The sequence below is a fragment of the Ovis canadensis genome, chromosome 3 (assembly GCF_042477335.2).
Source record: "Ovis canadensis isolate MfBH-ARS-UI-01 breed Bighorn chromosome 3, ARS-UI_OviCan_v2, whole genome shotgun sequence".
NCBI classification, from domain to species: domain Eukaryota; kingdom Metazoa; phylum Chordata; class Mammalia; order Artiodactyla; family Bovidae; genus Ovis; species Ovis canadensis.
This window is the reverse complement of record NC_091247.1, coordinates 184,863,612-184,875,776: the sequence shown is the minus strand read 5'-3', so window position 1 is coordinate 184,875,776 and position 12,165 is coordinate 184,863,612. Positions and strand designations below refer to the sequence as shown.

The following is a 12,165-nucleotide window of genomic DNA, read 5'->3' as shown; positions in this document are numbered from 1 at the left end:
TTAATACTGTGCAGGAGATGGTTACCAAGGCTTTACCTGCAGAAATTCTTTTACTGCTCCCAATAACCCTACAAGGTAGGTTTCATCATTCCTGCCATTTTAAGATGAGAACCAGATACCTGAGGCATAATGTTTATTATAAACATTCTTTCTGCGTCCTTTTATCAGAAAAACTTGGGGTCAAACCCTTGTACTGCCACTACACAGGTATGCATCCAGGGGCAGGTTATCTCACTTTTTTTGAGCTCGTTTCTGTGAAATGGAGATGAAAATACCTACACCTCACTGGGCTCTTGTGGAAATTCATCAGTACACCATAGATAAAAAAACTTAGTGCAGTTCTTAGACTGTATGCGCAATTCCATAGCAAAGTTCTTATTACCACTGTAATTTACTAATGCCTGCTTCCTGCCTTCCACACGTTTTTTACCTTTCAGCTGGCTGGACTTCCTGTGGTTCTCTGAACACCCTATCACCACTCATGCCTTCACACGCATTCTCCACTTCTTGACTGGAATGCCCACTCCTCCTTTCCACCCTTCAATTCCTATCTGGCCTAAAGATTCGGTTTTGGTGCTGTCTCCCTTTGAAAGCTTCCTGGTCACCCCTAGGCTCTCCTTGGCACTCGGCACACATCTCTGCTGAGGTTCAACCCACTGGGTACTTTCCAACCCCTCTTACTACATCGAGAGCTCTTTGAGAGCTGACACTGTATCTGATCAGGGCCTGGCACAATGTACGTGCAGAATAAATATGCATTTTATGCATAACCAAGTGTCAGAATTGTGTGTGAAAAGCACATTCATTTGTATTCCCTCATCTGCTTCTGGATGAAGCAGGCTGGGTGCTTGTTCATTAAGACTGTGCAGAAAAGAATAGGGCCAGAGTGGCCCCTTGATGCACCTCCAGCTGATGTTCCCCTTCCCCAGTGCCCATGAAGTGCTCCAAGGATCTGCTGTGAACTTGTTCTGTGACATCTGCTTTTGCTCCTTAGGGACCCTGTTTTCTTTCTGGTTCTTAACTGCTTTCCAAATAGATGCTGGTTGCAGAGGTGGGTTCCTAAAAGGTGGGTGTTAATATGAAAAAACAAAACAGAAACAAAACCATAAAAGCAGCACCCCCTTGCTCACTCTAATTTGTGAAATGAGTGGCTGAAAAAAAAAAGTTTTGTTTTCAAGTATATGTTATGCTTCCAAGGAACCTGGGATGAAAACAGTTGCTGTAACAGCAGCTCTTGACTGAGCCACGCCCTGTGCCAAGCATGTTACTCATTCACCTGATTTACTCTGGCAACCCACTCCAGTATTCTTGCCTGGAGAATCCCATGGATGGTGGAGCCTAGTGGGCTACAGTCCACAGGGTCGCAAAGAGCTGGACACGACTGAGCGACTTCACTTCACTTCTTCAGCCCCTTTCACAAGTGAGCAGGGAAGCGAGGAAGCCATCTCCAGAGAACAAGTCTAGTAAGTAGCAACTAGAACAAGAACTCCCTGGAGCAGGAAATGGCAACCTGATTCAGTATGCTTGCCTGGGAAATCCCATGGACAGAGGAGCCTGGCGGGCTCCAGTCCATGGAGCTGCAAAGACTTGGACATGACTGAATGACTGAGCACAACACAAGCAAGAACAAGAACTCAAGACGACTGAACTTGAGTCCAAGCTTTCAGCCACTTTATTACAACATCTGCCTGTCTCCATAGCGCTGATCTCAGACACCAGCGATCAGTCTCAGTTCCCCTAGGACCTACATTTAGCTTTGTTGAAGGCTTCCTGTGGCACTGGGTAATCATCTTAAGTATTAGAAAGGCATGCACTATAGTGGAAAGAGTACAACATTAGGGTTAAAGAAACCTCTATTAAAATTCTGGCTCCGTGTCTTGTCTTCTCAGCTTCCTCCTCTGTGAAAGGGGGCTAACCATACCTATCAGTCAAGATCCCTCTGTGTGCAAAAAGGCCTCAGAGAGCCTGGCACGTGGCAGGCCCTCAGAGATGGTGCCTCCTCAGTGGTACCACTTCTGGCTATTGTGACTCATTTATGTAATACCATGACAAGACAAGTCTAGTTATCTCTCAGAATTTAGTTTATTTGTAGATCAACAGCAATGTCTGAGCATGCCAGGCACTAGGCCAGCCTTCGTTTGCTTAGAGGAAATGAGAGCACTCTGGAAACATAGAGATAAGTGAAGACATGCCTCTGAAGTGGCAATGTCACAGATTTTATTTCAAGTGGTAGTGAATGGGGTTTTACTGATTTAGTAAAACCAAAAGTAAGGTATCTTTGGACTTCCCTGGTGGTCCCGTGGTTAAGAATCCTCCTTCCTGCGCAGGTGCCATGGGTTTGATCCCTGGTCTGGGAAGATTCCACATGCTTCAGTGCAACTAAGGCCATGCACCTCAACTACTGAACCCACATGCTGCAACTACTGAAGCCAGAGTGCCTAGAGCCTGTGCTTGGAAACAAGAGAAGCCACCACAATGAGAAGCCTGAGCATCACAACTAGAGCCCCGACTCACTGCAACCAGAGAAAGCCTGCACAAAACAATGAAGACCCAGCACAGCCACACACACACACAAAAAGAAAAGTGTCTTGGAAATGCTACCATATCCTGCTCCTCCAATATAAACCAAAAGACCCCCACTCCAACAGCATGATCTTAAAGGGGACATGATGCATCAAGGTACCACCTCACAATTTCTCTATTCCTCCTGGAAAGCAGGATTCAGCAACAAAGGAACAAAGAGGCAAACAAAAAAGCAAAAAACCTCCTCCAAGATAAAACTCCACACTGAAAGTGTCTCCATGAGGGAGACAGTCAAGTCTCCCTTCTTTGTATCGACAGTCATGGTTCTTTAGGAAGCGCTCCCCCCATGTCACTTCTCCTTCTCATGTGTACTCTGCCAACCTGGCTTCTGCTCTCCCCATTACACCCGCACTTCTGTCTTTACTAGGTCCTCTCTGGTCTCCCCTCCAGCACCCAGGGCCTCTCTTCCCCCTCCAGGGCCTTCGCGTGTGTTACATGATTCCGCTTTGGGCTCGATGACCTCTCATCCACTCACACGTTTCATTTACTGCCCACAAACACCCAACTTCTAACCCTAGTTTCCGGTGGTCCATCAGACTCAAAGGCCTCACTTTTCTAGTGCTCTCTGGAAAACCTACTGAGATGATGACTTGTCCCTGATGACTTGTCAGTGACAAATTATAAGTATTGAATGGTCTTTGGCTAACTTGCCGAACACTGTGCAAAGTCAAGGGTTTCCAAACTTTGTTGAGTCACGGTGCCTGTGCAGGTCTTCAGGTGGTATATGTGTTTTTTTTTTTTTTTAAATTTATAAATTTCCTTGTTTAAAAAACATATTTCTTTTTTTAGCTGTATGGCATGTGGGATCTTAGTTTCCCAACCAGGGACTGAACTTGTGCCTCCTACAGTAGAAACTGGTGTCTTCAACACTGGACCACCAGAGAGTATATGCTTTTTATCACAGCAATCACTGAAAACCTAGCTTTGAAAAGATATGGCATTACGGAAAGGAATGGAGTATAAAAAGATGTTGAAACCGAGAATTACCTCACTCCAGTAGTTCAGAAGGTACTTGACAGATGGCAAATATGGCTGTTTCTCTTGAAATTTTAATGTTGAAAAAAATCCTGTGGCACCCCTGTGAGTTTGCTGTTGGTGCCCCAGAGGGCCTTGGCATACAGAGGCCCTAAACATCTTTCCATGCATCACCTCACAGAACCTTAACAATCTTACCAGGTCGGTCCATCCTCACCCCCAACTAGTAGAAGGAGGAGTTATGCACCACACCCAGCACTGCACAGCTTCTAAGTGGCAGAGCCAGGAATGGAGCCCACGGCGCTGGCTCCATGGCCTTGCTCTTCACCACTTAGCTTCACCACACACTTAGCTCTGCTGAATCTCCAGATTCTTATGTCTTGGAATCTACACCTAACTTTTCTTCTTCTTCCAAATCAGACATTGTCTTGCTTCTCCACGTTTACTGCTATCCTGGTCACAGAACCTAGGGTAGAAAGGGTACCTGGAGGCCTACCACTTCCACAGTGAGCTCCTTGTGTGTGTTTTCTGCAGGCCAAGGGGAAGCTGTTTCTGAAGCCTTCCTTTCTATCTTGAGGTGAATTTTCAGATAGTTCTATTTTTTTTGGCTACACCAAGTAGCATGCAGGATCTTAGTTCTTCAACCGGGGATCAAACCTATGGACCCTGCAGTGGAGGTGCTCAGTCCTAACCACTGGACCACCAGGAAAGTCTCTCAGATAGTTTTTTATACTGAAACAAAGCCCAGGGAAGGATTTTTTTTTTTCAAGCTCCATGGAAATTTTCATACACAGTGGAAACTCAGTGTATGTCCCATAAATAATCTGTTGGAGAAATAAAGAATTGCATTCAGAGTAATCAGGTTTCAGCTGTGGACAGTCACAATCAAATACTGATTCACAGTAAGACTTTTTGCTATAAACTCAAATTCATTTTTCACTAGCAACCACTCACCACTTGGGGAAGTTATAAAAAAGTCCTTACCCTTGAGGAGATTATAATTTTATCTTCCCAGGCACCCAGGTTCAAAGCCTGAAGGGACATCTATGTACTCACTCATGTTTCTAGCTCCCCAGAGCCAAGCCCAGCTGCCAGATCTTGTCACTTTTTCCTTCAGAGTCTCTCCTGAATCTGTCTCTTCAATTTTATTTCTAACAGGCTTTCATTACTGACCTCTGACTATAGTAATTTCCTGGGTGATCTGCCTCAAGTCTCTCCTCGGTCTAAGCCACCAGGTATAGCTTCATCATTTTATTCTTAAATTATCATTTACCGCATATTTGAACCCTGCTCAGAACCCAAAGTGCCATGGCCAAATCTCTCACTTTGGCATTGGAGATTCTTTACCATTTGTTTACAACCTACATTTTGGATGCTGTTTTCACCCACATATTCATTCATTTGACATGTGTCACAAAATGCCTACCAAGGACATCAAGGAGTTGAAAGTAATCACAGTAGGTGGCTAAAAGAGTCCCTAAGGAGCTAAAACATTCTCAAGGAGCTTACCATCTTCAACAGGGGAAATGGAATACACACAAAGACAAATCCAATATAAAGAAGGAAATAAGTGCAATAACTGCCCATAGCAAGGGTGTTCATTAGATACTTATAACTGGAGGGTCAGGATGTCTTAGAGGAGGTGGCATTTGATTGGGTCTTGAAGGGGAAGCAGAGCTTCAATATGTGAAGGAGCAGAAATAAGGGGAAGAAGGTCACTGCAAAATACAACCCAAAGAGTGGAGGTCAGACTGTGAGGAGCAAGTCTGGTTTCTGCACAGTTGCATGCAAATCAGACTACTAGCAGGTAAAGCTGAAAAGAGAGGTTTCAGGCTAAATCGCCATTATGAATGCTTGGGCAAGGGTTTGGACTTTGATATTTATTCATTCAACAAGCATTCATTGATTTTCGACAACGGGCCAGACTGCAGATTATGTATTAGGGACAGAGTGGACAGCAAGACAGACATGGTCTCGGTCCCCCTGGAGCTTATGGTTTAACATGAAGACAGTAAAAATTCACTGAGGATGTTGAGCAGACAACTGTTATCAAGTGATACTTAAGTTCATTCTGGCATCAGTGTAAGACTAATTAACTGCATGGGGGAAGAGATGGAAAGAGGGCTATTTATTACATTAAGTACTGAGAGATGAGGCAGTGGTGATAGAGGGCATAAAAGTGTCGAAGTTATTAAAAAGGAAGAATATCAGGCTCAAACCTTAAGTGGAGGGAAATGTAAAAGTGAATTATAAGGTTGGAAAAAAACATCAGAAAAAGTGGGACTGACTGAGAAGGGGTATGAGAAATACCTCTGAGTATCTGTGATGAGGGTAGTACCTGTATCATGATAGAGGTTTGGTCACATAGGCGTGTGAACATATCAAGACTCATCAGATGGTATACTTAACATTTGTGCATTTTTGCCATATGTGAATTTTACCTAATAAAAGCCCAGAAGACAAATATTGAGCTTAAGTTAATGATATGCAAACTGAAGTGTCTAGGGGTGAAGTGTATGATACATACAACTTACTTTAAGATACATTAACAAAGATAAGCTAAATGGATGGATGGTGAAGCAAATGGCAAAATACTAACTACAGAATCTCAATGGGTGGCATATGGTGTTCATTGTACAATTCTTTAATGCTTTTAGCTTGAAAAATTGCATAATAAAGTACTGAGAAAAATAATAAGCATATAGATTTGAGAGTCTGGGTTGACTGGTAGGACATGAGGATTATAGGAGGCGATGGAGGGGGAGAAGCAGGCTTAGGGGTCTGGCGATGAGGCTTCATGAGTGATACACGGTCTGAGGTAGCCAAGGCATTCAGGTAGAAATATTATCAGAGCTGGAAACACAGGACCGGAGTTCAGCTCTTTTGCTATCCTGCTTCCTAAACATCTCTCTGCCTCCATGTGTTCCCTTCTGCTGATTAACCTTTTTCTCCTTTAAGCTTTCTATGGCCACCTTGCCTTCCTCACATTTACTAGGAGGTTAATTAATGGCATTAGCATGTATCACTAGAGTGGAAATTCTTGGAATAAACAGTATCTTACACAGGAAATGTATTACTTCGTGAAATAATTTTGGAATAAACAATGAATAAAACCTGCCCTGGAATTTGACTGTCCAGTTCTTGATGATCCTTAGATCAGAAGGTACAGTTTTTTCCTTTCTGATCTGTATATTTTCTTAAACGGCAATCTTACTAGTGGGGAAAATAACTTGTGCCTCAATTATAGGCCGAAAGGAAATCACCAATCCCATATTCTTAATATAGCTGATTTTCTCTTTCTTAGTTGCTTTTCTTTTCTGATTTTACCTGACATTTAACTTTGCAGGGGAAAGGAAGAAAATGGTTGTCCTTGGGTGGTAAAAACTATGATTTATTTTTTTCTCCTATTCTGAATGTCTAAGTTTCTAGACAAATAACATGCTACTTTGATAACTGGGGGAAAAAAAGTTTATCTTTTAAAGGAAACCTGTAATGACACAGCCATCAGCCCCCACAGTACAACTGCTAGAAAATTTCTTGAGTTGTGAGACAGAAATCAAACCAAGGCGGCTGATTTCTATTCCTTTCTTCTCAGTAAATGGTGAGCTTCCTGAGACCAAGAGCTATAGGCCCCTTGCTCCTCTTCCCACCTCTTAACTCATACGGCAGCACTGGTCTTGGCACACAGAAAAGCACTCACACGGTGAGAGAACACATCTGTGACACTAAAAAGAACACCACACCGTAGCCAGTATCAGTTAGTGGGAAGCCGTTACCTTATTTTGTCATTCTAATTTTAAAAATCTGTTTTTCAAGATGAACTCACAGAATGAATACCTTTTCATCTCTCAACTGCCTTAGGCAGACTGCACTGCTGAGTAAAAGAAATTGGGTTTGGCTCCTTCTATGAATTCCAAGGGCCAGTCAGAAAAAACCTTGGTATTTCTAAACCCATGCTTGGCACAGTGGGAGAACAACTCTCTCAAGAAAACCCATGAATAATTAAGATGGCTCCTATTTTTGTACCATTGGTACTATTTTATGAGTGAACGTGTTAGTTGCTCAGTCGTGTCTGATTCTTTGCAAACCATGGACTGTAGCCAGCCGGGCTTCTCTGTCCTTGGATTTTCCAGGCAAGAATACTGGAGTGGGTAGCCATTCTCTTCTCCAGGGGATGTTCCCAACCCAGGGATTGAACGGGGGTCTCCTGCATTGCAGGGAGATTCTTTACCATCTGAGCCATCAGATTTATATTTCAATAAAACTGTTGCTTCTGTTAAAAAAAAAAAAAGTGGACTAGAGATTATGCAATGTTCTTTCCTGAGCCACCAGGGAAGCCCGGCACTATTTTATACTCTGCATCGTTCCAGTGGATTTATCTTGCTACATTCCCAATGGTTCACCTGCTTAATTCCGAGTCCACTTACCACGGTCAAGGAAAAAGCCTGCTTCACCTCTTGTCCTCCATCATACTTTAAAAACATGCCTTACCTTTTCTCCTCGGTCTCTCTCTCTGTCCTTCTCCTCTCTTTTCTTTTTTTTCTCGCTGTGCCCGTCCGTGTGGAGGCTGGGAAGTGGCGGGGGTGGGGTGGCGGCTCCGGTGTACGGGAGGCTGGGAGCAGGCACTGGCGGAATGGGGACCTCTCCTGCCACCGCTGCAGGGGGAAGCCCCGAACTCCTCTTGGACTTGGAGTGTCGCTTCTCTTTATGCTTCTCCTTGTCCTTCTTCTTTTTGCTCTTCTTTGACTTCTTTTTCTTCTTGATTTCCCGGTAAGAATCATCGATCACTAACTCCCCAGCCTCTAGCTCCCCGCCAGAGGAAGAGTCTGATTCTACCAGGATAGGTTCCAGCCCTGAAAGGTCAAGGTTACTACTGTGGGATTCTGGGAACTGGGAGGCCTCAGAGCCACAGCCTTCGGGGCCAGGAGACGAACGTGGGTCTGAGGATGACTTGTGCTTCTTCCGGGCTGTTTTTAGAAAGCTCTGTAATTCGTGTCCTAGGAGTAAAGCACCCTGCTCATCCCGAGCTGACTTCTTAGAGGATTTTTTCACAGTTGCTTGTTGAGAGGGGTACTGAAAAGACTCCTCGTCAACGGAGCTGCTCCCCTTCTCCTTGGGCGAGAGGATAAGTTTCATCTTTAAGCCGTCAGGCTCACGGAGGGTCAGTGTCTCTGTGTTCACGTAGAGCGGTTTCATTTTTTTGGATTTGTGGGAACTGCCATCCTCCAGGGACAGCTCCCCACTGCTTCCGCTGACTTTCTTCCTGTGGTGTTCCTTCTTACTCTCCGAATGGCTTGAGGAACTGGACGACTTTTCTCCTATCTTTTTGGAGGGTTTGGCGCCTGTGGCCAGAGGGGAAGTGATCGCTTTCAATAGGTCCATAGCTGTATCAGCAGACTGTGGGCTGGACTTTTTCTTTTTCTTCTGTGACGGCTCCAAAGACGAAATATCTAGAAGTAATCAAGAAAAGTAATTGTCCCTATGGCAGAGTAACTTCTAGCAAGTTTCCTCTCTCACCAAAAACCCCCAACTAAGATGAGGAAGAGGCTAACAGGAATGACTGGAGGGGAGGCCCTTCAACTGATTGTAAACATTCAGAGATGATGCCCACGTGCTTCTTGGCTTGGTAGATCCTGCCTCTAACCCTGAAGACAGTTCTTGCCACTCAAGATGTTTTTCTTCACTGAGTCTTCACAAGCCACCAAAGACAGCATGCTCAGAAGGATGGACCGTGGCTGCGGGGTTACGAGTAGTTACAACTTTAGATTACGCTGAAGACAAAGCATCATTTGTTTCTGGGTTCAGGACAAATCCATTCTAGCAAAGAGTCGGTCTCATCAGCTAAGTGCATAATATAGCTAAGAAAAGCTGGTCTTGTGAGTGGATACGCACTGGAGTGAAAAGGAACCCACAGGCGCAGGCTGGAGGGCCCAGGACTACAAATGGCAAGAGGGATGCTAATAATAATGGGCACAAGATAAGTGGATGATTGGGGGGAGAAGGAACCTGGTACCTGGTGTATCACAAATGAAGACTGTTCTTCTATGCTGAATCCTCCAAAATACCAGCCCTCCACCTCTCTCCTCCTTCACACTGGTTTATCGGCACTCAGAACAAGAACCACTGTCCTGTTAAATAGGCCACTGAGTCAGCAACATCTGGATCTCTCTCCCCTACCCCGACTCCAAGAACCAGTGAAGAGCCTGTCCCACCTGCTGCCACTCCCCAGCCTCACCTCCATAGTAGTAGTCATCGGAGGAGTGCTTCCTCTTTTTCCTGTGCGTGTCCGTCCCCAAGAAGTAAAGCTCACTGTCCTGGAATTCAAGAGGAAGGAGAACTGAGCAACGAATAAGACGATGAGGCACAGGCACTTTGGAACCAATGTTGTTTTCTGACGATTTCTGACTTTGGAAAATAGAGTAACACACAGGAAATAGTAAAAAAAAAAAAAAAAAAAGATGTGAACGATGCTTATCTGTCTTTTTAAATGTTTTTCAAAGAAACATGTTTCTTCGAATACTAGGAAACACGCTATGAACTAGTTTAAACATTCCTAATTCAAATGTTTAGAATTTACCTTTAATTTCTTCTTGGAAGAATTCCTGACCTGAGCAGCGATTTCTTCCTCTTCCCTTAAAAAATCTTTGTAAGAACGTTTCTTTTCTCGTTGGCTTCGGCCAGCAGCTAGCCCTATGTCCTCAAAGCTGTGATCACCATCAAAGCAATCTGAGAAGCACAGGTTCGTTTGGGAAAGGAAACGAGAAAGTCAAGTAAGTCAAGACTGTATCACCACCCATGAAATGCAACAGTCCCTCCATTTCCGAATTAGAATCATGTCATTTGGTAAGTCCACTGGAACACAGGGCTAGATCCGAGGGGGTGAGCATTATGTCCTGATGAGTTGGCTGCAAATACAAGAATCAGACCTGAAGAAACAAAGCTTCCATGCTATGCAAATGCCCAAGGTGCGTTCTGAGACATGGTTTCTTAGTTGTGATTTGGCAGGTGGACACGGACTTGCAGAAGTAAGGCTGAAAAGAATAAGGATTCATGTGCTGTGCTGCTCTGTGGGCGTCCACTGTGTGATTCCTATCCCCAGGCTCCTGCACACTGGAGCTGGCAAGGACCACGAGTGCTGCTGGGGATCACCCCATAGACTACAGAGACTTATGGCTCAGACTCTTGGGTTAGAACCCTGTCCCAGTTTGCGTTTCCATGGGCCCAGTCGGGGGATGATGTGAAGTTTTACTAGTGTTCTGGGTCATCACTTGGGAGTCCAGGCTGTGATGGCCAGTCCTGGTCTCTATGTCCATGGGCTGCAAGGATTGAAGAGGACACCCCCTTTGGAATGCTTCTCAGGTTAAGGGGTCATACCTTCTTTCTTCACGGAGTCATCATAAGCCATGGTGGTCCTGCAGGGCCTTTGAGAATGGGGTCCCTGTGTCCAGGCTCCTTCCCGTCTACAGGACCAGGTCTGAGAAACAAAGAAGGAAAACCCTCCTGTAATGCGAAATCACTGTGGAGAAGCAACCTTCCAGGTGGAAATGCGAAGTGATCCAAGGGCGGACTGGAAGGGCAGCAAGGAATAAAGGAGGGTCTTGTCACCACCTCCTCTTTCTGTTTGTAAATATACTAGGGATGAAGCTGTAGCAAGTGCATTAGGCTTAATTCGATTTGATTCATGAATTAAAGCTGTCAGTTGGGGAAGTATATAAAATACTTCCCATTAAAAAAACAAAAAACTTCAAAAATTCATGATAACTTGTGAAATGCCAACAGGTCTAGTAACACTGAGACAGGGTGAAAGCCGACATGAAGTCCGAGGGTTAGGTTCAAATACGGTCACAAACTGCACAGACAAAGCAGGATGCAGAGGAAGACAGATCATGCCACGCATTTGAGACCACAATACCCTACTGGTTGAACTGGTGACAGGCTAAAATCTGTTGTATTGCAGTTTAAGCAGAAATGATGACAACATGACAGGGATAGTAAAGATCTTGAGAGCATAATTTTTTGGTGTGTATTTTGTTGGGCTCTTTGAATTTGCTCAAAATCACAGAAGTGTAAAAGTAGGCACACTTCTTACATTAGTTGCCCATAAAACAACTTTAATGCTATCAAGCCTTTCTTAAAGGCTACAGGTGAAAATGGGCTTCCCTTGTGGCTCAGCTGGTAAAGAATCCGCCTCTAATGCAGGAGACCTGGGTTCGATCCCTAGGTTAGGAAGATCTTCGGAGAAGGGAAAGGCTACACTCCAGTATTCTGGCTTGGAAAATTCCATGGACTGTATAGTCCATGGGATTGGGATTGCAAAGAGTTGGACACGACTGAACAACTTTCACTTTCACTGGTGAAAATAAGGAGGAATTGCCACCTGTCCACTGGTGATGAAACTTTTATCATTATTAAGATTTTTACTAATCTGAAGAACTATTAAAATTTAAGTGTTCTAAATACTGCTTTAAATTTATTAAAATTACTTTTTTGGCATTCAACTTTATATGTCCATTTTGACTTTGAAGATGATGAGCCATAAACTGCACTCGAAGGTAAGGGTCTTCAAATATTTTTAGGACAGCCAATGTCACAATTCCTGTGGGAAAA

At 44.2% G+C, this 12,165-nt stretch overlaps 1 protein-coding gene across 10 annotated transcripts in view; it reads right to left on the bottom strand.

Moving 5' to 3' along the window:
* The window catches only part of HMGXB4 (HMG-box containing 4), a 34,046-nt gene that overhangs the window by 17,892 nt on the left and 3,989 nt on the right, over positions 1-12,165 (bottom strand). For 3 of the 10 annotated variants that reach the window (XR_011255287.1, XM_069581093.1, XM_069581094.1), the window contains exons 2-5: positions 10,933-11,032; positions 10,136-10,284; positions 9,794-9,872; positions 8,050-9,008 (exon numbers count right to left, since the gene is read on the bottom strand). Coding sequence is in view for 9 of the 10 variants with exons in the window: in XM_069581093.1 (XP_069437194.1) it covers positions 8,050-9,008; positions 9,794-9,872; positions 10,136-10,284; positions 10,933-10,963 (1,218 nt within the window). In the remaining variant the exon portion in view is untranslated. Of the gene's footprint in view, positions 1-8,049; positions 9,009-9,571; positions 9,687-9,793; positions 9,964-10,135; positions 10,285-10,932; positions 11,033-12,165 lie in introns of all 10 variants that reach the window. The other 7 variants (XM_069581096.1, XM_069581098.1, XM_069581097.1 and 4 more) reach the window with 6 other exon arrangements.